This window comes from Aquarana catesbeiana, linkage group LG12 (assembly GCF_042186555.1).
Source record: "Aquarana catesbeiana isolate 2022-GZ linkage group LG12, ASM4218655v1, whole genome shotgun sequence".
In the NCBI taxonomy this organism is placed as follows: domain Eukaryota; kingdom Metazoa; phylum Chordata; class Amphibia; order Anura; family Ranidae; genus Aquarana; species Aquarana catesbeiana.
The window spans coordinates 43,932,691-43,959,064 of NC_133335.1; the positions used below are offsets into that span (position 1 = coordinate 43,932,691).

Sequence of the window (26,374 nt, forward strand, 5' to 3'; positions counted from 1 at the left end):
CCTGCTAATAGTATATTTACAGCTCCATGTACATACGTGTGATGGTCAGTGGGCGGAATGCTCCTTAGTGGTTTGTGGGAACAATCCCACATGCAGATGTCTGTAAAGATCATTGGTGTCCATAGAAACTTATCTGTGAGTCATCCGTGAGCTCATTCCTCAAGGATCCTCTGGCAACCTTTGGTAGAACCTCAGGGTTATACAGAACCCTGGTGAAGAAAGACTGATCTAGATTATTATTATACAGGATTTATATGGCGCCAACAGTTTACGTAGCACTTTACAATGTAAAAAAGTAGACAGTACAGTTACAATACAATAAAATACAAGAGGGTTAAGGGCCCTGCTCATAAGAGCTTACAATCTAAGATGGTGGGGCAAGTGGTACAAAAGGTTATAACTGTGGGGGATGAGCTGATGGAAGTGATAAAACATTTGTTGGAGGCTTGATAGGCTTCCCTGAAGAGATGAGTTTTCAGGGATCGCCTAAAGGCAGCCAGAGTTGGAGATAGCCGGCTAGATTGAGGTAGAGAGTTCCAGAAGATGGAAGAGGCTCTGGAGAAGTTCTAGATATCCTGCTCGTCAGTCCTGCCTACTTAAGCCGTCCAGTCCAGATGATCTCTGCCTTCGCCTTGGTCACATCTCTAGAGATGCTCTCCTGTGTTCCTGTTAAAGACTTGCTTGGCTGACATTCTTTCTGGTTTCAGATCCTGCCTGCTGTTCTACTGCGCTCATCTCTGGCTCCCTGACGTTTTGGGTTGTCTGACTATCCGTTCCGGTTCCTGAACTCTGTTTTGACTACGTTTAGTCTGTTTAACTTTTTTTATTTTAAACAAGTGTGATTTAACTGTACTTCTGTCTCAGTCTGATTCATGGTTTCTGACACTAGAGACGAGCATGGGAGGAGGAGACAAGGGAGCTTGAGAGCAGGAGGTCTTGAGAGGAGTGTAGAGGACGGTTTGGGTGATATTTAAAGACAGTATTGATGTAGCTCGGGGCGGAGTTGTGAATGGCTTTGTATGTTGTAGTTAGTCTTTTGAATCTATTGAATTTGCTGGGCGATCGGAAGCCAGTGTAGGGATTGGCAGGGAGGGATGGCAGACACTGAGCAGCAGGTAAGGTAGATGAGTAGGACAGCAGCATTCATGGTAAACTGAAGAGGGGATAGCCTATGGAGAGGTAGGCCTATGAGGAGAGAGTTGCAATAGTCAAGGCGAGAGATAACAAGGGAGTGAATGAGTAGTTTGGTGGATTCATTAGTAAAAAGGGGCACATTTTAGAGCTGTTACGAAGGTGAAATCTACAAGCTTTTGACAACAATTGGATTTGGGGCTGAAAGGACAGGTCAGAGTCTAGGATTATACCTAGTACCCTGGGGTGAGGGGAGGGATTGATGATTGCATTATTGATTTTGATGGAAAAGTCATGGATGGGGGCACGGGTGGGGGAGGGGGGGAATATTATCAGCTCGGTTTTAGAGAGATTTAGTTTAAAGCGTAACTCCACTTTTGTGGAGAAAAAACATTCCCCTCTGGGTGATCTATGTACATTGCAAGGATTATAACAAACTTTGTTGCAATAACCTTTTGATATTCTGAAGAAATCCATGTCTCTGTGCCTCTGTTCTGAGTAGGTCTAATGGGAGTGGTTTCATAATTAACTGTCAGGTGTGGAGCTACAGGGGACTAATGAGGAAATCTGCTGGGCCTGCATCCCTTTAGACGTGTTCCTATTGAAAGTATCTCTCAAGAAATGACGTTTTTGTTGCAAGGGATGCCTGAAATCTTAGGCCCCTTTCGTACTTGTACAACTTGTCCCATGATTTGGGACTGCAAAGTAGCATGACAAGTCATTCCCCATGATTTCCAATGACAACCATTCATATTAGTATGACTTCAAAATAGTCCCTGCACTACTTTGGCCCGACTTTGATGCCAGTTACACAGGCATTCCCTGAAATTGCGGCAAAATCGTGCGACTTTGAGGCTTTGAGACTTCTGGGAAAACCTGGTGAGCCAATCACACAAGCAGGAACTGATGTTTCTGGGGAGTGGTCAGTACACACTCTGTGTACAGAACAACTCCAGGTAGCCCTATTGCAATGTAATTCTCAGAAAATTACATTGGCTGCAGATTGAAAAGGAAAGGTAATTTTTAATAACATTCAATTACAAAATGATTAGTGTCGCAATTGTATGCTCTATATTATTTTTTCTTTATTTGCCTTTTTTTTTAATTTTCCCTCACAAAAGTGTTTACCCTTTAAGGAAGTATGATTTGAAATACCTGATAAAAGTGAATTGGGGCTCCCGTGCCCTTCCCTCCCCCTTTTTCTTGGCCTGTGGCCTTCTGGTGCTTTTCACCCTTTTTCCTTTCTTATCTCCAATTCCCAATTTTTAGGTGTGTGATCCCTTGCCCTGCAGCGTCACCTTCTTACCTAATTTCCTTCATATTTCTGATCGATTCTCTTCCTTTTTTGGATTTGTATAGGCTGTATATTGCACCACTGTAGAGGTATCGGCGGGCCCTGGAGACGTCCCGTTGTTGTGGGGAACCTATCCAGGACCCTGTGGCCTTTATGGCTTATTGACTATGCCTATGCCTATTTACTGCTGTTGTGTCAGTTCTTGGTTTTCTTACATTTCCTTATTTTAGCCTTCCTTTGCTATCATGCAAGCCAACCCTTGGTATAAATGTCAAAGCTAGCCCCTGCATGGGCAGAATTATTGCATGTTAACTCCTTGTTAAAAACAGAATAAACCTTATTGAAACAACATTTAAAAAAAAAAGAAAAGTGAATTGAGGGTTCATAAGTCTTCCTGTGCAAATAAATCTTTTGTTTTGCTTGACATGCACATCCCCGAATAATTCAAGAGACAAAAGTGATCTTTTTTGTGTCCAGAGTTTTTTAACATGTTGGTAAACCTCTATAATTGTTATAGGATCAAGAATTGATTTTTTTTTTTTAATTGGTCACACAGCCCTCAGTGCTTTGACAGTACTGTCTGGTGACAACCTCAGATGCAAAACCTTTTCCAATCATAAAAGTATTAATAAACAAAACATGATTGATTATCTACTTGCTGACTGCATAACTCAGTTATACGACAGCAGAGCGGCTCTACTGCTCCAGATCATGTACTACCCTGTTTCCCCGAAAATAAGACCTAGCGTGCTTGTCGGTGATGGCTGCAATATAAGCCCTACCCCCCAAACAAGCCCTAGTTAAAGTCCTTGTAGGTCTTATTTTCAGGGTAGGGCTCATTTTTGGGGAAACAGGTAGGGCTTATTTGGGGGGGGGGTAGGGCTTATATTGCAGCCATCACTGACAATCACGCTAGGTCTTATTTTCAGGGAAACAGGGTAGGTACATTTCCGGGTAGGGCGCGTGCACCGTGATTAGACACAGCACAAGCCGATCAGCGGGTGCCGTCCGATGGATGTCCGCCTGCATCCACTGATCGACGAGGAGAGACACAGAACGGAGCTCTGCCTATGTAAACCAGTCAGAGCTCTGTTCTCTCAGCAGGGATGTGATGGATCTTCTTTCCCTGCAAAGCAGGGAAAGAAAATCCATTGCATCCCTTAGTAAAAGCACCACACACAGTACACAAAAACACTGGTTAGGCACGCATTTAACCCTTTGATAGCCCTAGATGTTTAACCCCTTCCCAGCAAGTGTCATTAGTACAGTGACAGTGCATATTCTTAGCACTGATCAGTATATACTTGTCGCTGATTCCCACAAAGTGTCAAATTGTCTGCCGCAATATCGCAGACCCGCTATAAGTTGCTGATCGCCACCATTACTAGTATAAAAAAAAAAAAAAATTCCAGTATGAATCCCATAGTTTGTAGACACTATAACTTTTGTGCAAACCAATCAATGTACATTAATTAGTATTTTTTACCAAAATATGTAGTAGAATACATATTTGCCTAAATTTTATGAAGAAATTTGATTTTTTTTTTTTTTTTTTAGATTTTTATCGGATATGTTTTAGAGCAGAAATTTAAAAAAAACATTTTTTTTTTTTTTCTTTTTTCAAAATTGTCTGTCTTTTTTTTGTTTTTAGCACAAAAAATAAAAAAAACCCAGAGGTGATCAAATACCACCAAAAGAAAGCTCTATGGGAAGAAATGACATAAATGTAATTTATGTACAGCGTTGACTGCACAATTGTCAGTAATGCAGTTCCATAAAGCAAAAAATGGCCTGGACATGAAAGTGGGGGGGGGGGGGGGGGGTAAATATTCCGGAGGTCAAGTGGTTCTACATATATTTATGCATGAAAGAAATGTGGAATATAGTGCATGAAAGTAATAGTTGGGTGGTAATCAAAGTTGGGTGGTATTCAGCTCCCGCCCTCTCTCCAGAACTGTGCTGCCTCCTGGTCTCCCCTGTGGAAATAGGACAGCTTGTTCTTTTGAAAAATAACAAACTTACTGGCCGGATTACCAGGTGGAAAGAGTCTAAAAAAGAAAGCTGATGGAGCCCCCACATCTAAGAATTGACGCCTGATTGGACCTATCCACATTCAATACTTCATTACAAGCACCCGGGCCACCTTGAACCGTGCCTTCTGTGGTAGCTGCCATCAAGGACTTTACAAACCTGATTGACCTAGTGGGTATATGCCCATCTGGGTCCATTTGTTCTGGTAAGCCTCCCTTTTGAGCGGTGGTGGATCTACTATCAACCCACTCTCTACCTCTATATATGTCACATTTTCTACATCACTTTTTATGGACTAAATACATGTGTCACTTATATATGGACTGGGTTCACGCAATTTATATTATTATTTCATTATAATTATTTTTCATATGGTATTTCCACGTGGCATCCCAGATTTGCAATTATTTAAGGTTGTAATATTTTTAATAATTTTACACATTATTCTAAATAATTTTCCAGCGCTGCACTTTTCCACATTAAGTATAGTGCATGAAAGTAATAGTTTCTGTTCCAACTTTTACAGACTAATCCTCATTATGATCCATCACGATGCTTCGCCTTTGTCCACGACCTATCGGATGAGAATTTGCAGTACCCCATTCCTGAGGAGAGCTTAGATGTCATTGTTCTCATCTTTGTCCTTTCAGCCATCCTTCCAAGCAAGTGAGTGACCTGTAAAATGGCAAACTATTTCTGCACCAGGGACTTAGATGGAAAACTGCAGCTGTGGACTTTCTGCTGAGTTTGCAGCCAATGATTTTAATATGTACCTTTCTATAAAATGGATTGTCCTGACCACATTGTGTAACAAGAACAGCTTCAATTGAAGTATTTAAAGTGAACTCCTCACCAGATCATTTTTTTTTTTTTTTAGGGTTTTTTTAAAATAAAAATCGAATTGCTATATACACAGCTGAAAGTCAGCCAGTCTAGCAAGTCTTGTGATTTACACACATTTTCCACACTGCACAGCCAGACAGGTGACACGTAGTTCCTGATCATGTGGTTCATTATGCTGGTTTAGTAACTGGAGATCATAGAAAAGCTGTAATTGTTGACTTTTTTTCTAGAAGATCTAGTTGCCTGGCTGTTATGCAGACCCTCCGACTTCACTACTTTGAGTCACTGACCAGGAGTAAGTATGCTTATCAGAAAAGTAAAGCAAGGGTGGGCAATTTATTTTCTGAAGGAGCCACATAAGAAACTGAGACTGTTGTGGAGGGCCGAACTTAGTGTTACTAAACCCAGGACCCTGCATTCACTATACTTGGTCTTCCACAGTACACTGCAATGCAATTATTTTATTAAATATAAACTGCTAAATTACCTATTCTCATCAGCAGTATATAGCAGTCTTGTGACTTCTATAAGTGTCCAGCCAAGCACTTGGTTAAAGCTTGAAGGGGGAGTTTTTTGACTGTCCTATGAGACTGCAAGACCCCTGACCCTCTGTCTGGACAGTGCTGATTGGCCCTGTGCTGATCACATGCTTTCTCCCAAGAACGAAAAACCTCTCTAGACTCTAGCAATACACACCAAACAGAGCATGTGCAGCCTGACTTCATAGACTCTGTTTTATCAGGAAATTATTAGGGGACAGTGGAAGGAGGAGAGCTCAAATAGCCATTTTACACAATGTGCAGGATTAATCCATTAGGTTCCACAGTGAATATAACAGGCATGCTTTACTGCATATACAGACTGATTTTTACTGCTGGTGGTTCAGTAACACTTTAATTCTCCTCAGTGTTAATTTTGGACCTGGGAAGGTCCATAAACACATAGAAAACAAACACCTGACTCTAGAATAATAGGTACAACAGCTTATGAAATAGGTGTCTTTCAGATGGGCGGTCGGAGAGTGCTAAAAACAGGCAGCTGAGCCACGGTTTTGCCTCCCACCCGAACTATAAAGTAACAGTCTGGGCTGTTCACATGCCGTGGCATTTTTAACTCTACGCCACAGTGTTTGACAAGTGGCTCTGCTTATCAAACTCGCCCATTGAGTTCAATAGGGTCTCACTGCAACTGTGTGCAATGCATACAATTTCAGCACAGCAGTGTGGCATTATAGGGTTAAATCAGGTGGTGACGGGGGGATATAACACTTCTTCACTGCCTGTCAAATGCCCTCTGAAAACTGGAAGGAGAGAGCCTGAGAATGGTACAGAGGGGATTTCTGCAGATCCAGACCTGGAGTGAAGAAGTGCACAGCTCTCGGGGTTTGCAGCACGCAGGCGCAAGCACATGAAGAATTTGGCTGGATAGTAGAGTGGCGGGTGATTGTCAGGGCATCTCCTAGACCAGTGATGGCGAACCTTGGCACCCCAGATGTTTTGGAACTACATTTCCTATGATGCTCATACACTCTGCAGTGTTGTTGAGCATCATGGGACATGTAGTTCCAAAACATCTGGGGTGCCAAGGTTTGCCATCACTGTCCTAGACTATGCTCTCCCACCAGGACTGAGCCTCCCTTCCCCTGTAAATCATATGTGTCCACCACTATTCTCACCAGCTACATCATGCTGAGCAACAGAATTGCATACGCAGAACAGATTAGGAGAAGCTGATATATCATGGGTGCAGATACATTTTTCCTTGTACAGTTATGCTTATCACTAACATGTTGCAGAGGGGGAATGAGCAAAAAGATGGAGCCAGCAACACTGTAATCCGTATGCATATTTATTGACTACATAAGAGTGAAAATAAAACTAAAAATCTGACTCGTTTCGGCGAGAGCCTTCGTCATAGCATATTTAGGACTGGAATGGTAAAGCATTTATAGTCCTACAAACTCCACCCAAGAGCAAATTAGCATATTTTAGTATTAAGGTCAACAACAATCAAAAGAACTTTTTATATAAATTAATGCTACAAAAAAAGAAATGTAGGAAGTGTCATATGTGAAGAAAGAAAATGGGATAGGCTGCACTCCCACACAAAAGTATCAATTCAATCACTTTATTGAAGAGTCATAAAAGCACTACATGGAACAGCCATGTAGTGCTTTTATGATTCTTCAATAAAGTGATTGAATTGATACGTTTGTGTGGGAATGCAGCCTATCCCATTTTCTTGCTTCACATGTGACTGCTGCGTGATTTCACTTTTGAAACACAGCTGATGCCGACTCACCTGTGAGCAGCGGGACCTCTCTTCACTTAGTAGGAAATGTCATATTGAAGTACATTGTTCAAAAAGCCTTTGTTTAAGAATCATACTTGCCTACGTGGATGCAGCATCTGTCCCCCTCTGGCTCTAAGACTGAGAACCGAGCGATCAAACACCGCTGATCGCTCAGCTCTCAGAGCTCCGAAAGCAGAGAGCTGGTGACTGTACTTCCTCTTTAAAGGAATGACCCTGTAAACATTTATTGGCCAGTAAGACTGCCCCTTATAGTGATGAGACTCTTAACAACTTGCCGACCGGGCCATAGCCGAAAAAAGACGACTACAGCGCGGTCGGCTTATTCTGGGTGGGCGTCCGTGGGATGTCCTCCCAGAATGTTGCTCTCGCGCGCCCCCTGGGGCTCGCTCCCACAAACATCCGTGACCGCCGGGTTTGGAAGACCCGGCGCATCAAGGTAAATGGCCGCTTGTAGCGTCAAATGACGGAGCGATCACTTGTAAATGAACCGGCGTCATGTCATGATGCCGGTTCCTCCCTCCCCTCTCTGTACCGATCTGTACAGTGCGAGGGGAGAGGGGGAGAGATCATTTTTAGCTGGGTTGGATCTGTAGTGCCCACAGCGCTGCTCTGTGCCCATGCTCTGCAATAATGTGCAATACTCTGCAGTACTCTGCAATAATGTGCAATACTCTGCAGTACTCTGCAATAATGTGCAATACTCTGCAGTACTCTGCAATAATGTGCAATACTCTGCCAATACTCGCCAATACTCTGCAATAAATTTTAACAGAAAAAAAGATTTTTTTTTTTTACCGAATTTTCAGTCTTTTTTTGATTTATAGCGCAAAAAATAAACAAAAACAGTGGTGATTAAATACCACCAAAAGAAAGCTCTATTTGTATGAAAAAAAGGACAAAAATTTCATATGGGTACAGTGTTGCATGACTGAGTAATTGTCATTCAAAATGTTAGAGCACCGAAAGCTGTAAATTGGTCTGGTTAGGAAGGGGGTTTAAGTGCCCAGTTGTCAAGTGGTTAGATAGCCTGGAGTGGAGCTGGTTCGCCTATAATACTATCCAAAACCAGGCATGCATTGAAAATAGGATTAAGGTGCCAAAGTGTACATTGAACAGTTAGGTTTATGAAGCTAAGCACAATAAAAATCCGTTTTCAATGCAAGTCTGGTTTTGGAAAGTTTTATAGGAAAGTGGTGCCAATGATTATCCGCCAGTGAATATGTGAATGGCTAATAACACTATATTTTATACTACTATTAAAGGAGTGGTGAAGGATTTGTGGAGGATATTGGGTTGTGTGTTGAAGGCATCTGAATGTATATGAAGACACCACTAGGTGTCTATATTGTACTTCTTCAGTTACTTTAATAGACTTCAGCAGGAAACTTGTCTAATTTAAATATTCCTGCTAAATCATGCATAGTACTCTTTCACAATATGTAGCCTTAAAGAGACACTGACACTTTGCCATTGCAGAGCAGACTAACAATGTCTCTTCCTCTGACCCACTCTGTGTTATCAGCGCACCCTCACCACTCCTTTTTCCTCTGTAGCCATAGACAGTACTCGGCACTTCCAGGTATGGAGGAGCATGTGATCTTCTGCTCTGTGACAGTGCTTGGGTCTAGCAGCCAACTGCTAGTCCCAAATGTCATGTGATCTTGGGAGTGATGTCACCACTTGGAAGGAGCACAGATAAGGTTAGCGTATTGGAGTCAGAGGAGCTCTTTATAAAGACGCTATCATTTTGCCCCATAAAGGTATGGTGACAAGGGGGAAGATTTACTAAAACTGGAAAATGCAAAATCTGGTGCTGCCCTGCACAGAAACCAATAAGCTTCCAGGTTTTTATTGTCAAAGCTTAAATGAACAAGCTGAAGTTAGAAGCAGATTGGCTCCCATGCACAGCTGCACCAGATTCTGAGTGCTCCCAGTTTTAGTAATTCTCCCCCACTGTCTCTTTAGAGCACAACTTGGGGACATTTTGCCAGCATTTGCAATAATGTGTTTGCCGTGTTCCATCGATGACGGCTCTGTGCTGTCTGTTCCCGCTCCATCACCTGTGCTGCCTTCTTCTCTGATGCTTCTTCCTTTACTGGTATCTTTTTCACTTGGCAATTGGGTAGCTTGCGATACTGCAACTTCCACGCATGCACAATTGGTTTTTGTCAGCACTTTCCTCCATTCATTGGCATCTTACAGGTGTGGGGAGTGTATGCTGTGCTGCAGTCAAAACAAGTCCAGCCTGAGCTCGTTTGGCTGGGCTTCTCCTATGGGTCACAGGAGTGCAATTCATTTTGCACTCCTGTGACCCATTTTCAGCAAAGTGCGGACTGAAGTCCGCTCTCTGCTGACATCACAGGAATCAAAGTCTGGATCCACCAGGTGCCTGGACTGACACCCATCTCACCCTCTCAGCGAGCCGCTCCCCCCCCCCCCCTCCACAGCTCGGCGATCCAGTGAGCATGTAGGAGCAGAGAGGAGAGATGCTGATTGGCAGTCAGCAGCTCTATGCTCGGGGGTATGTGAGAACCGAGCCATCGGCGATGTTTGATCGCTCGGTTCTCAGTGTAGAGGCGCCGGGGGACAGATGCAGAATCGGACCGATGCTGCATCCACCTAGGTATGATGGGGCAAAAAAAAAACCCATACGTCTCTTTTTAACTACTTGCCGACCAGCCCCTGTACATATACGTCGGTACTTTAAAGATGGATATCTCGGTAACGGCAGCAGCTGCTGCCACAACCGAGGTATCTATCTCTTCAGGAGCCGGTCGTGTTTGGTTGTGCGCCACCCCTCTCCCGCGCCCTCTGCTGCTGACTGGAGCCGTCAGCAGCAGCAGAGGGGATCGGGACCTGTCCGTGGCCGGGTATAGAGACGAGTGAGGGAAAGATGTCCCCCACCCGTCTCCATACCATTGCAGGGCGGAAGCGACCCCACTTCCGCCCATACGTCTTAAAGGGTCATTTTTTCAAAGTAATTTTTTCAAATGACAATTTTTTTATTGCATTTAAGTCCAAATATGAGATCTGAGGACTTTTTGACCCCAGATCTCATATTTAAGAGGACCTGTCATGCTTTTTTCTATTACAAGGGAAAAAAAGTATTGCAATGACCGCCATTTTATTCTCTAGGGTGTTAGAAAAAAAAACAATATATAATGTTTGGGGGTTCTAAGTAACTTTCTAGCAAAAAAAAATGTTTTAAAATTGTAAACACCAAAATCTCAAAACGAGGCTAGTCCTTAAGTGGTTAAAGCAAAATAGAACATGTTTTTCAAATGTGAAGCTGTATCAACTGAAACTGCCACAGCCAATTCATTCCACACCCTTTTTTGCTACATTTAATTTCCATCTTTTTTCTCTCTTTGCAGGATGCAAGAGGCCATTTCACGTTTAAGTAGGCTTCTGAAACCTGGTGGCTGCATCCTGTTGCGGGACTATGGCCGTTTTGACATGGCCCAGCTACGTTTTAAGAAAGGTATTACTGGTCTCCCACAGGTGCCAAGATTGTGAAATCTCTGTAGGGGTCTTCTTGGAGCGCTATATCCAATGATCTAGGAGTAAAACCTTTAACTCTAGATTCAGGAGGATATAAAATAAAGCAAATGCTGATGCTAATTTCCTTAAGAAAAAAAAAAGTATATTTAACTACTTGCCTACCGGGCCAATACTGACACTTCTCTCCTACATGTAAAAATCATCATTTACTTTTCATACATCATGGGGCACAGAGTCAGGCTAATATTCATTACCTACTGGGTTATACTCCATCACCAGGTGAATGGACACTGGTAGACCAAAGATCTTCAGACAGGAAGTAATCCCCCATATAACCCCTCCCACACAGGAAGCACTTCAGTTTTTACCAGTGTCTGCAAGGTGGATGGCACGGTTTGTTTGAGCTCTCTGAGCTCCAGGTCTCTAGTCTCACAAACTGTTCTGGCTGTTTCTTACCTGTATGATGGCCCACGACGGTGCGCCATTTCACCTTGGTTCACCATGGCACACGTGCATTCGCAAGAGTGCCCCTGTTTTCAGCAGTTGTTTGGCGGCCATAGCACATGTGCATTTGCAAAAGTGCCGCTGGACTTAGCAGTTGTTTGTTTGGCGGCCATGCCGCACACGCGCAGTAGCCTTTATCTGGGCGCACGAGAATTTGCGTCATATGCGAATACAGCCACGCCCGTTGTGCAGGGACCACGCACATGCGCTCGCACGCACAGAACGTTCCAGCGCACACCCAGCTTATTTAGGCTGTATAGGCCAAGCATGCGGTGCTTCCAGAAAGCAGCTGTGGGACACAACAGGCTCTGAACAGACACTTGCTGTTGGAACAGGCGGTGTATGCTGATTGGGAACATCCTGACAAGATTTTTGTTCCTCCTAAGAAGAGGTGTTCCCTTTTATATCCCATGGATGAAAAGTTCATTAGAAAATGGAGCATGCCAGCAGTAGATGCAGCAGTCTCTTCCTTAAGCAAGAACTTCACTTGTCTGGTAGATAATGCACAGGGCTTGAAAGACCCTGTTGACAAGAAATTGGAGTCATTATTAAAGGCTTCCTTTTCTTTGGCCAGTTCAGCTATTCAGCCAGCTGTTGCAGCAATTAGTATCTGCCAGTCCATAAAGGATCAGGTCAAACTGCCTGATAGGCCTAACCAGGAGGATGATCTGCCTGAAAGTAAGACAGATATTTCTCGAGCGCTGTGGTTTGCTATTGACGCCTTAAAGGATTCAATACAGCAGGTTTCTCGTTTAGCTCTCTTGCCTGTACATATGTGCAGACTCTTATGGCTTAAGAACTGGTAAGCCGAGCTTCCTTGCAAAAAGTTATTGGCAAGTTTCCCTTTTCATGGGGAACCTTTTTTTTTTGGTGATCATTTGCACAAATATATCCAAAAGATCTCCGGAGTGAAGCATTCTCTACTTCCTGTGAAGAAAAGCACCAGGCGTCCCTCGTTTAAAACCTCAGGGACTGCTTCCTTCAATGTCTCAGCATCAAGGTGGTCCCGCCTCCAACAGGGCGCTAGGGCCAGGGGCAAGCCACAGGGCCAGGGCCAGAAAAAGCCCTGGGTCCAAGATTCTTCAAACCCAGCACCAAGCCCTCCTTTTGAGGGGGACGCCCCCACTCCATCGAGTGGGGGGAAGGCTGCTGCACTTTGCAGACATTTGGAGAACAATAGTTCAGGACGAGTGGGTCACCTCAATTTATATCTCGTGGTTACAAGCTAGAGTTGCGTGGGGTTCCCCCTCAGAGGTTTTTTAGATCCAGAATTCCCTCGGATCCTCCAAAAAAGAAACTTATTGCTTCAGGCACTACATCATCTAGTGCATCAAGGAGTGATTGTAGAGGTTCCGGTATCCAAAAGGGACACAGGGTTTTACTCAAACCTGTTTACGGTTCAGAAACCAAACTGGGACACAAGGCCCATTTTGGACCTAAGATCCCTGAACAAGTATCTACTGATACAGTCCTTTCGGATGGAATCTGTCCGCTCATTAGTAGCCACACTCCTGAGGGGAGACTTTCTAGCCTCCATCGATATAAAAGACGCGCATTTACACATACCTATCTTTTAGCCTCATCAGAGGTTCCTACGTTTTGCAGTAGAGGAACGTCCTTTTCAGTTTGTGGCTCTATGCTTTGGGCTGGCTACAGCTCCCCGGGTTTTCACAAAGGCCCTAGCACCAGTACTGGGTCTTTTAAGGACCCAAGGGATCCTGGTGCTCGGGTATCTGGACGACCTTCCACTCAGATCACTCAATACAGGCTCTAGAACAGAGCATATTGGGCACAGTGAGGTATTTGAAAAGCTTAGGCTGGATCATAAATATCAAAAAGTCAGCCTTGAAACCAGCTCAAAGTCTAAAGTATTTAGGTCTGATCCTAGATACGGTTCAATCAAGAATATTCTTGCCACCTGTAAGGATTTGTGCCCTAAAGGTTCAGGTGCATCAGATAAGGGGCACCAGACAACCCTCCATTCGGCTCTGTATGAGGATGGTATCCTCCTTCGAGGCAATGCCCTATGCCCAGTTCCATTCCAGGCCTTTACAACAAGACACCTTGTTGGCCTGGATCAGAAGAGGAAAAGCCCTGGATTATCCAATGTGCTTCTCTCCTCGGGCACACTTAAGCCTAAACTGCTGGTTGCAGGATCAGAACCTGCGAAAGGGAAAATCCTTTCTCCCGGTAACTTGGAGAGTACTGACTACAGATGCCAGTCTCTCAGGCTGGGGAGTGACCCTAGAAGGGCTCACAGCTCAGGGGAAATGGTCAGGGACACAACAGATCCTGCCCATCAACGTCCTGGAATTACGGATTGTCCATGGAGACAGTACTCTCTGGTTTATGCTTTCCCTCCGATCCCTCTCCTTCCACATTTGTTGCGCAGGATTCGGAAAGAGGGGGTTCCAGGCATTCTGGTGGCACCAGCCTGGTCCAGAAGGCCCTGGTACCTGGAGATTCTGACAATAGACGGGCCATGGACGCTTCCATGTCGCCCCGATCTACTGTCTCAAGGTCCTATATTCCACCCCATTTTACAGTCTCTAAATTTGACGGCATGGCTATTGAAGCCAGGGTGTTAAAGGACCGTGGTATCTCGGGATCAGTAGTATCTACCCTAGTGAATGCTAGAAAAGCTGTCACTAGACAAATTTATCATAAGGTCTGGAGGACTTGTATTGCTTGGTGTGAAGCCAGAAAATGGCATCCTCAGAAATACGCGATTGGGAGAATTCTTTCTATTCTACAGTCAGTTGTGGAAATCAAATTGGCTTTGAGTACAATCAGAGGTCAAGTTTCAGCCCTATCAGTATTATTCCAAAGGCCTTTAGCCTCCCATTCACTGATCCAAACCTTTTATGCAGGGGGTAACTCGCTTGCTTCCCCCATTAGGTCACCTATGTGTCCTTGGGACTTGAACTTGGTGTTGTCTGTGTTATAGAAATAACCATTTGAACCTATCAAGTAAATTCCATTAGACTTGCTGTCACGCAAGTTAGCCTTCCTGATGGCCATCACCTTGGCTAGAAGGGTGTCGGAGTTGGCGGGCGGCCCTTTCGTGCAGGGAACCATACTCGATCCTTCACCACAACAGGGTCGTGTTACGACCTGTTCCATCCTTTTTGCCAAAAGTGGTGTCGACCTTTCATTTAAATCAGGACATTATTTTGCCTTCTTTTTTTCTCTCAGCCTTGCTCGGTGGAAGAGAGACGACTGCACTCATTGGACGTTGTCCAGGCAGTCAAGGTTTATTTGTCTAGATCTGAGGAGATCCGGGGATCAGACTCCTTTTTTGTTTTACCAAAAGGACTCAAGAAGGGGCAGGCAGCTTCCAAGGCTTCTATTGCCAATTGGGTCCGTCAATTGATCATTCAGGCCTATGATCTGAAACATAAAGCTCCTCCTTTTAGGGTGAGAGCTCATTCTACCAGGGGTGTAGGAACCTCCTGGGCTTTTCGCCATCAGGTATCTGTGGCTCAGATTTGTAAAGCTGCTACCTGGTCTTCAGTGCATATGTTCACAAAATTTTATCAAGTGGATGTTCAAGCAGCCGAGGATTTGGCTTTCGGCCGCAGTGTACTGCGGGCTGCTGTATAAGCTCTGATGGGTATTGTTTGGCAGGGTGTCTCCCTCCTCTCAAGGCTATTTCTCTGGCACGTCCCAGTAAGTAATGAATATTAGCTTGACTCTGTGTCCCATGATGTATGAAAAAGAAAATAGGATTTTTTCGTCATAGTTACCTGTAAAATCCTTTTCTTTGAGTACATCATGGGACACAGAGATCCCTCCCCTCCTTCTTTTTTTTTTTTTTTTTTTTGAGGATTCAGTGCTTGCTACAAAACTGAAGTGCTTCCTGTGTGGGAGGGGTTATATAGGGGATCACTTCCTGTCTGAAGACCTTTGCCATAAAAACCATTTTACAGGCAAGTATGATGAAAAAATTCAGGGTTTTTTTTTTTTTTTTTGCTAGAAAATTATTCAGAACCCCCAAACATTATATATGATTTTTTAGCAGAGACCCTAGGTCGTTTGGGAAAAAAACTGTTTCATCCAATTTAAAAAAAAAACATTAAAGTTAGCCCAATTTTTTTACATAATGTGAAAGATGATACGCCGAGTAAATATATACCTAACATGTCACGCTTTAAAATTGCGCACACTTGTGGCATGGCGCCAAACTTTGGTACTTCAAAATCCCCATAGGTGACGTAAACATTTTTACAGGTTACCTGTTTAGAGTTACACAGGAGGTGTTGCACTAGCATTATTGCTCTCACTCTAACGTTCGCGGCGATACCTCACATGTGTGGTTTGAACTCCGTTTACGTATGCGGGCGCGACCTACGTATGTGGGCGCGACCTACGTATGCGTTCGCTTCTGCAAACAAGCACCCGGGGACAGGGGCGCTTTTTTTTTTTCTTTCTTTATTGTTAATTTTACTTATTTTTCAAATTTGATGCTTTCTTTTTTTTTCTTTTTAAACATCCCTTGCAATAGGAATATTCTCTACTCTTTACAGCGAGATCTGGAGTCTATAAGTCCCCAGATCTCACCTCCTGGGCTGGGAAGCCTGAAATCCCCAAAAAATTGTAAATTATTTTTTCAAATGCAGTGGTTGGGCGTGACGCATAACATCGCGCCCAGCCTCCGAACGATCATAGAGACTTCGGGGGCCATCTGGCCCACCGGAAATCTCTATTGTCAACATCTGGTGCTGGTCAGTTCCTTCTCCAGCTCACCGATCGCACGGGTGAGTTGGTAGAAGCACCGGAGGGCGGGGGAGAGGTCGCTATGAATGTTCTTACGGTTAAGGGAAATGCCGGCTCTAAAAGAAGATATCTGAATGATGCCTGTAACTGCAGGCATCATTCAGATACCCCCACTCAAAGTCTGCAACATCTTATGACGCTGGGTGGGAAATGGTTAAAGAGACGCCATCACCTCATCTATTTAGGGTAAAGTGACAGCGAGCTTAAAGACCAACCCCTGACTACTTTACACCCCCCCCCCCATGATTCCTTTTCACCAAAATATTTGGTGTTGGATGGAGCAGTGACATCACCCCCTCCATCAGATCGGACCTAGTGGTGAATCGCTACATGGGAGGAGGTCACCCATACCAGGAAGCACTGGGTAATTCTCAGCACTGAGGTCAGTATAAAGGGGTCAGGGTTAACCTTTATACACACTGTCACTTTTGCCTTGATTGGGCAGGGCAACAGTATTTCTTTAAATGCAAGTTGTAGTTCCTCCTTAGACCAGCCCAGAACAGGCATGCATGCATTGAAAGCAGAAGTCACAGTAGGCATTGTCAATGAAGTTATAGAAGAAGTGGGAGAGCCCAGGGGTGTATTGGCTTCTAAAGCAAAAAAGGGTTGGTAGCCACTCTATTTCTGTCCTGCCAAGTCTTCCTTCCTGGAGTGCCAAGATCTCCACTTCCTGGCTTTGCACCCAGAGAAGATGAATATATGATCTGCACTGGTCTAATTGTGGATCTCTGCTGTAATTTTGCACTTGTTCCATGACTCAGAGGGTGGGGTCCATGAGTCATGCAACAAGAAAAGTTGATTTATTACAAAAAGAGAAGTGATGATTTTTGGTCATGGATTAATGCAATGAGATGCAATGCAGTGGAGCTAGTATTGAATGTGGGTCTTTTTGCCCTCTGCATATGCAGTAGTTTATTCCTAGGAGTAAAATTGCATTTCTCAGTGTGTAGTTACATTCTTATGATACTGTTTATCATGCGTTTCCTCCAGGACGATGTCTGTCTGAAAACTTCTATGTAAGAGGAGATGGCACAAGGGTCTACTTCTTTACTCAAGGTAAGACTGTGTTTCCCGACTTATAAAGGTGCCTATATAAGAGTGAATGGTTTGCCAAGAGGGTTGTTGTAATCATTCTCTTACATTAATCTCCTGCAACATAATGGCTGACTGAAATCCACTCAACAACCTGGAAAGAAAAAAAAAAAGGAACTGTTCTGGTATCTAGGCTACCAATCTTCAATGTTTTAGAGTTAAGAAGTCTTCAGCATCCCACATCTCTGGAAGTGCTAGATGCCTTGTACCACTCTGCTCACTCTGGTTTAATTGAACTACAGTGGGGATGGAAAGTATTCAGACCCCCTTAAATTTTTCACTCTTTGTTATATTGCAGCCATTTGCTAAAATCTTTTAAGTTCATTTTTTGTCCTCATTAATGTACGCACAGCACCCCATATTGACAGAAAAACACAGAATTGTTGACATTTTTGCAGATTTATTAAAAAAGAAAAACTGTAAATATCACATGGTCCTAAGTATTCAGACCCTTTGCTCAGTATTTAGTAGAAGCACCCTTTTGATCTAATACAGCCATGAGTCTTTTTGGGAAAGATGCAACAAGTTTTTCACACCTGGATTTGGGGATCCTCTGCCATTCCTAGTTGCAGATTCTCTCCAGTTCTGTCAGGTTGGATGGTAAACGTTTGTGGACAGCCATTTTTAGGTCTCTCCAGAGATGCTCAATTGGGTTTAAGTCAGGGCTCTGGCTGGGCCATTCAAGAACAGTCACGGAGTTGTTGTGAAGCCATTCCTTCATTATTTTAGCTGTGTGCTTAGGGTCATTGTCTTGTTGGAAGGTAAACCTTCGGCCCAGTCTGAGGTCCTGAGCACTCTGGAGAAGGTTTTCGTCCAGGATATCCCTGTACTTGGCCACATTTATCTTTCCCTCAATTGCAACCAGTCGTCCTGTCCCTGCAGCTGAAAAACACCCCCACAGCATGACGCTGCCACCACCATGCTTCACTGTTGGGACTGTATTGGACAGGTGATGAGCAGTACCTGGTTTTCTCCACACATACCGCTTAGAATTAAGGCCAAAAAGTTCGATCTTGGTCTCATCAGACCAGAGAATCTTATTTCTCACCATCTTGGAGTCCTTCAGGTGTTTTTTTTAGCAAACTCCATGCAGGTTTTCATGTGTCTTGCACTGAGGAGAGGCTTCCGTCGGGCCACTCTGCCATAAAGCCCCAACTGGTGGAGGGCTGCAGTGACGGTTGACTTTCTACAACTTTCTCCCATCTCCCGACTGCATCTCTGGAGCTCAGCCACAGTGATCTTTGGGTTTTTCTTTACCTATCTCACCAAGGCTCTTCTCCCCCGATAGCTCAGTTTGGCCGGACGGCCAGCTCTAGGAAGGGTTCTGGTCATCCCAAACATCTTCCATTTAAGGATTATGGAGGCCACTGTGCTCTTAGGAACCTTAAGTGCAGCAGAATGTTTTTCGTAACCTTGGACAGATCTGTGCCTTGCCACAATTCTGTCTCTGAGCTCTTCAGGCAGTTCCTTTGACCTCATGATTCTCATTTGTTCTGACATGCACTGTGAGCTGTAAGGTCCCATTATAGACAGGTGTGTGGCTTTCCTAATCAAGTCCAATCAGTATAATCAAACACAGCTGGACTCAAATGAATGTGTAGAACCATCTCAAGGATGATCAGAAGAAATGGACAGCACCTGAGTTAAATATATGGGTGTCACAGCAAAGGGTCTGAATACTTAGGACCATGTGATATTTCAGTTTTTCTTTTTTAATAAATCTGCAAAAATGTCAACAATTCTGTGTTTTTCTGTCAATATGGGGTGCTGTGTGTACATTAATGAGGAAAAGAAATGAACTTAAATGATTTTAACAAATGGCTGCAATATAACAAAGAGTGAAAAATTTAAGGGGGTCTGAATACTTTCCGTACCCACTGTATGTCATTACAGGACTTTGTGGTGACCTGTGCTTTCCATACATTGGGCAGCATAGTGGCTAAGTGATTAGCACTTCGGCCCATCAGCACTAGGGTCGTCAGTTCAAATCACCACCATGGCATTACATGCCTGGAGTTTGCATGTTCTCCCTGTGCCTGCGTGGGCCTCCTCCGGGTACTCTGTCTTTTTCCTACACTCCAAAGACATGCTGGTAGGTTAATTGGCTCCTGGGTAAATTGGCCCTAGTATGCTGTATGAATCTGACCTAGGGACCTTAGATTGTAAGATCCTTGAGGGCAAGGACTGATAGAAATGTGCAATAAATGTGTAAAGCTCTGCGTAAATTGATGGCGCTATATAAGTACCTAACAACAGGTAAGGACCTAAAATAAAAGAATACCCTTAAGTAAGATATCTGATTCATCAATTCTCTTTTCCTATTTAGTATTGATGGCTATTATTTTTTAAAAGCTGGCTCCTGCAGCTGTTAGAATACCTGAATAGTGGCTGCACCTGATTGTATGCAGCCATTGTTTAGTGTTTTGTTTAGACAGTTCTCCACCCAGCCTCCCTTCATTCAAAGGTTGTCGAGTGGGAGAGTGCCCACAAGGCCACGCACAGCTTGAATTTCAGCTGGCCCATCAGGAACTGGCTGAAATCTGTGCCATGTATAAACTGGCGTTATAGGGCCAACGGATGAAATTACAGTGTGCAGAGGGGACTAAATATCCTGTAAGTTATAAACAAATATATACCGCGCTGTCTCAAAAAAAAAAAAAAAAAAAAAAAACTAAAGCAGCCAGCACAGCAGTGGATAAAGTTGCAAAAATGACAAATAGGGTGAAATGTGCAGCGCTTATGTGATCATATAAACCATGACAAATAATATTAGTACAGAAAACTTGAATAATAAATGATGTGCTCAAAAATACTCCAAGCAGTCCTCTATTATGACATGTGATGTCTATAAACAGAGTAACTGGACGTGTGATGTCCAAAAAAGAAAAAAGTCAGTGACAAGCTTCAGTCATGTGTGATGATAATCCTCAACCACATGTGGATATAATATAGTGACAGTCTTTAACTTCAAATAAGTATGATGTAATAACAGTTAATAGTGGGTCCACCACCAAAGACACCAGAAGCTGCTTACCAGAGGGATTGAACTCAAATAGGTGTACACCTAGTGAGTCAATCAAGCTTTGTGGTATAATATACCAAGGGGATCAGATGCTCTATCCAGATATGACCTCCAGATGGACCTCCGAACAAGTGTAAGGTATGGATGGACTCAGTAGATATAGGCAGTCAGCCCCATAATTAAAAGAAAGAGGAAGGCATATAGTGTAACTCCGTATGGAAATTTTAATACATAAAAAGCAAAGAAAATACACTCACGTGTTAAGCAGTAAAATCAAGCGCTTGTATAAAAGAAGACAGTGGTCTCAGCATATCCTTCCGACGCGTTTCGACTTAGAAGTCATCATCTGGGGTGCTGGACCACTGTACTGGCTGAGTATTTATAGGTACTGGTTACCCCCATAACAAGTGGCAGCTCCATCTAATTGAAAGTGCAAATTATGGAGATTACTTCCTGGTTCCTCCAAAATGGCGCCCGGGCTTGCACTCCAAGCCTCGTTTTCATGTGTAGAGGAGGATTACTTCTTGGTTCTGCCAAAATGGCGCCCGGACAAGAGTTCCAAGCCTCATTTTAACATGTGAAAGAGGATGTGACATCATGTGGAACAGTGACTGGTTTAAACAGCTAAAAACATGGCACCGCTATTTTCGGGGACATATAGGGGCAGATGTGGCTTAAAACGGCACAATGTCCGCTGTATATAACCTACAACATGGCGCAGTTTGTCATAAGGACATGTATATTAATACAATAAGTTACAAGGTATCACCCTCAAAAACAATATAATACATCCACACATTGCTCTAGCCTGAACATGGGCAGTGGCGTAGCAGCCAGCACTCCCACCCAGCAGCAAAAGGGCCGCCGGTTCAAATCCCGAGATTCCATGTGGGGGGTAGAAAAAAATAAATAAAATAATGTAATATATATAAAAAATATATATGATACTAAGGTGTGACAAATGATGGCACCCCTCAGAAAGGAAACGTTATTGGTTGGATCAAGCTGATATTTGTGATAGGGACCAAACCAGTATATATTCAAATATACAATCTAAAATACATGTTATAAGAATTTAATAAAAATACCTTCATAAAAACATTTAAAAATACTTATAAAAAAAAAAAAAAAAACCTCTCATAAAAGACATTCTAATAGGTACCAACTGGACCATAAAGTACCGGAAATAGAGAAAAGGCATCATGCTTGGTTGATAAAAGCATTGATGTCCCATTCTATGTTCAACCCAAAAGGGGAGTAGGTCTGCAATTGGTGGATCCAATAAGTCTCCAAACGAGAGACTCCCCTTGTCTTAGCTCCTCCCCTCCAAGGAGGTGTATATTTATCTATGACAAGAAATTGAGAACCAGTAGGATCTCGTCTGTGATGCTCTCTATAATGTCGAGGCACATTATGTTTGATGTCACCACTTTTTATTTTAGCGATATGCTCGCTGACTCTAACAGAAAAAGCTCGAATTGTACGGCCCACATACTGCTTCCCACAGGGGCAGGTAATCAGATAAACGACATGTGTGGTAGCACAAGTGCAGAATGTTTTAATGGGATATGTGCAATTTGTAGTGTTCGATTTAAACTCGAGGCTTTTACGTCTACCACAGGAATTGTATTGACATACAGTGCATTTTTTGCAGGGAAAATAACCCACTAAGTTGTGAAAAAAAGAAGGTCGTATGGGGGGATTTATGATATTAGGTGCAATTTTTCCCTGCAAAGAAGGCACACCTCTAAAGATGACCTTAGGTTGTTCTGGGAGTATTTCCTTTAAAACACGGTCATTCCTAAGTATATCCCAATGTCTGTAAATGATGTTTTTGATTTCTCTGTGTTGGACTGAAAAAGTGGTGAGCATAGAGCATTTAAAGGAGCTTTCTTGTTCACGAGGAGATTTTGGTGTCAGCAAAGATTTTCTATCAATTGCAGCCACTCTATTTATTTCTGAGGTTAACGATGTTGGGTTGTACCCCTTTTCTATAAATCTGTCCCTCAGTGTTGATGCTTGAGTGAAATAGTTGTTTACATCTGTGCAATTCCTGCGTAATCTCAGGAACTGACTACGAGGCACAGACTGTAACCAGGATTGGTGGTGACAGCTGTCAACTGGTATAAAGCTATTGCGGTCAGTATTTTTGAAATAAGTTTTAAACTTAAATTGGCGTGAGACCATCTCGATTTCGAGATCCAAAAAGTGAATTTTAAATGAGCTAAATTCATATGTCAACGAAATCCCCCGATCGTTGTCATTTAAAAACACAAAGAAATCCCTGAGGGATTCGGGGGTGCCATCCCATAGGAGGAGGATGTCGTCTATATATCTGGCCCACAGTACCAATGAGGGCCTGTGTTCAGAATAGACGACATCCTCCTCCCATTTTGCCATAAAAAGGTTGGCAAGGCTAGGGGCAAATTTGGCCCCCATAGCCACACCCTTCTGTTGCAAGAAAAACTTTTGGTCAAACCAGAAGTAGTTGTGTTTGGTAGCAAATTGTAATAGCTCAATAATATATTCACTTTGTTTATTGGTAATGGAATGGTCTCGGTTCAGAAAATGTGTGACCGCTTCTATACCTCTGGTATGGGGGATACAGGTGTACAATGATGCCACGTCTGCAGTGGCCATCAGCAGGTCCCCCCCAATCTCCACACTTTCAAGTAGCCTAATGGCATCAGTCGTATCCTTAAGATACGATGGAGTGCCTTTGACCAATGGTTGAAGGTAGAAATCAATATATTTACCGATACGTGATGTTACAGAGTCGATTCCACTTATGATTGGTCGACCCGGAGGGTGAACAGGATCCTTGTGGATCTTGGGCAGATGGTACATGATTGGGATTCTAGGTGCAGTAGGTACTAGGTAAGCCCTTTCTTTTTTATTTAGAATCTGCTCATTAAAACCTTTTAAAACTAGTTGGTCCAGCTCTTTTTTATATTGGGCAATATAAAAAAGAGCTGGACCAACTAGTTTTAAAAGGTTTTAATGAGCAGATTCTAAATAAAAAAGAAAGGGCTTACCTAGTACCTACTGCACCTAGAATCCCAATCATGTACCATCTGCCCAAGATCCACAAGGATCCTGTTCACCCTCCGGGTCGACCAATCATAAGTGGAATCGACTCTGTAACATCACGTATCGGTAAATATATTGATTTCTACCTTCAACCATTGGTCAAAGGCACTCCATCGTATCTTAAGGATACGACTGATGCCATTAGGCTACTTGAAAGTGTGGAGATTGGGGGGGACCTGCTGATGGCCACTGCAGACGTGGCATCATTGTACACCTGTATCCCCCATACCAGAGGTATAGAAGCGGTCACACATTTTCTGAACCGAGACCATTCCATTACCAATAAACAAAGTGAATATATTATTGAGCTATTACAATTTGCTACCAAACACAACTACTTCTGGTTTGACCAAAAGTTTTTCTTGCAACAGAAGGGTGTGGCTATGGGGGCCAAATTTGCCCCTAGCCTTGCCAACCTTTTTATGGCAAAATGGGAGGAGGATGTCGTCTATTCTGAACACAGGCCCTCATTGGTACTGTGGGCCAGATATATAGACGACATCCTCCTCCTATGGGATGGCACCCCCGAATCCCTCAGGGATTTCTTTGTGTTTTTAAATGACAACGATCGGGGGATTTCGTTGACATATGAATTTAGCTCATTTAAAATTCACTTTTTGGATCTCGAAATCGAGATGGTCTCACACCAATTTAAGTTTAAAACTTATTTCAAAAATACTGACCGCAATAGCTTTATACCAGTTGACAGCTGTCACCACCAATCCTGGTTACAGTCTGTGCCTCGTAGTCAGTTCCTGAGATTACGCAGGAATTGCACAGATGTAAACAACTATTTCACTCAAGCATCAACACTGAGGGACAGATTTATAGAAAAGGGGTACAACCCAACATCGTTAACCTCAGAAATAAATAGAGTGGCTGCAATTGATAGAAAATCTTTGCTGACACCAAAATCTCCTCGTGAACAAGAAAGCTCCTTTAAATGCTCTATGCTCACCACTTTTTCAGTCCAACACAGAGAAATCAAAAACATCATTTACAGACATTGGGATATACTTAGGAATGACCGTGTTTTAAAGGAAATACTCCCAGAACAACCTAAGGTCATCTTTAGAGGTGTGCCTTCTTTGCAGGGAAAAATTGCACCTAATATCATAAATCCCCCCATACGACCTTCTTTTTTTCACAACTTAGTGGGTTATTTTCCCTGCAAAAAATGCACTGTATGTCAATACAATTCCTGTGGTAGACGTAAAAGCCTCGAGTTTAAATCGAACACTACAAATTGCACATATCCCATTAAAACATTCTGCACTTTTGCTACCACACATGTCGTTTATCTGATTACCTGCCCCTGTGGGAAGCAGTATGTGGGCCGTACAATTCGAGCTTTTTCTGTTAGAGTCAGCGAGCATATCGCTAAAATAAAAAGTGGTGACATCAAACATAATGTGCCTCGACATTATAGAGAGCATCACAGACGAGATCCTACTGGTTCTCAATTTCTTGTCATAGATAAATATACACCTCCTTGGAGGGGAGGAGCTAAGACAAGGGGAGTCTCTCGTTTGGAGACTTATTGGATCCACCAATTGCAGACCTACTCCCCTTTTGGGTTGAACATAGAATGGGACATCAATGCTTTTATCAACCAAGCATGATGCCTTTTCTCTATTTCCGGTACTTTAGGGTCCAGTTGGTACCTATTAGAATGTCTTTTATGAGAGGTTTTTTTTTTTTTTTTTTATAAGTATTTTTAAATGTTTTTATGAAGGTATTTTTATTAAATTCTTATAACATGTATTTTAGATTGTATATTTGAATATATACTGGTTTGGTCCCTATCACAAATATCAGCTTGATCCAACCAATAACGTTTCCTTTCTGAGGGGTGCCATCATTTGTCACACCTTAGTATCATATATATTTTTTATATATATTACATTATTTTATTTATTTTTTTCTACCCCCCACATGGAATCTCGGGATTTGAACCGGCGGCCCTTTTGCTGCTGGGTGGGAGTGCTGGCTGCTACGCCACTGCCCATGTTCAGGCTAGAGCAATGTGTGGATGTATTATATTGTTTTTGAGGGTGATACCTTGTAACTTATTGTATTAATATACATGTCCTTATGACAAACTGCGCCTTGTTGTAGGTTATATACAGCGGACATTGTGCCGTTTTAAGCCACATCTGCCCCTATATGTCCCCGAAAATAGCGGTGCCATGTTTTTAGCTGTTTAAACCAGTCACTGTTCCACATGATGTCACATCCTCTTTCACATGTTAAAATGAGGCTTGGAACTCTTGTCCGGGCGCCATTTTGGCAGAACCAAGAAGTAATCCTCCTCTACACATGAAAACGAGGCTTGGAGTGCAAGCCCGGGCGCCATTTTGGAGGAACCAGGAAGTAATCTCCATAATTTGCACTTTCAATTAGATGGAGCTGCCACTTGTTATGGGGGTAACCAGTACCTATAAATACTCAGCCAGTACAGTGGTCCAGCACCCCAGATGATGACTTCTAAGTCGAAACGCGTCGGAAGGATATGCTGAGACCACTGTCTTCTTTTATACAAGCGCTTGATTTTACTGCTTAACACGTAAGTGTATTTTCTTTGCTTTTTATGTATTAAAATTTCCATACGGAGTTACACTATATGCCTTCCTCTTTCTTTTAATTATGGGGCTGACTGCCTATATCTACTGAGTCCATCCATACCTTACACTTGTTCGGAGGTCCATCTGGAGGTCATATCTGGATAGAACATCTGATCCCCTTGGTATATTATACCACAAAGCTTGAGTGACTCA

At 43.1% G+C, this 26,374-nt stretch overlaps 1 protein-coding gene across 3 annotated transcripts in view; it reads left to right on the top strand.

Moving 5' to 3' along the window:
• The window catches only part of LOC141114149 (tRNA N(3)-cytidine methyltransferase METTL2-like), a 52,728-nt gene that overhangs the window by 16,573 nt on the left and 9,781 nt on the right, over positions 1 to 26,374 (top strand). The window contains exons 7-10 of one of the 3 annotated variants that reach the window (XR_012236878.1): positions 4,983 to 5,122; positions 5,530 to 5,594; positions 10,987 to 11,093; positions 17,384 to 17,449. Coding sequence is in view for 2 of the 3 variants with exons in the window: in XM_073607662.1 (XP_073463763.1) it covers positions 4,983 to 5,122; positions 10,987 to 11,093; positions 17,384 to 17,449 (313 nt within the window). In the remaining variant the exon portion in view is untranslated. Of the gene's footprint in view, positions 1 to 4,982; positions 5,123 to 5,529; positions 5,595 to 10,986; positions 11,094 to 17,383; positions 17,450 to 26,374 lie in introns of those variants that run through there. The other 2 variants (XM_073607663.1, XM_073607662.1) reach the window with 2 other exon arrangements.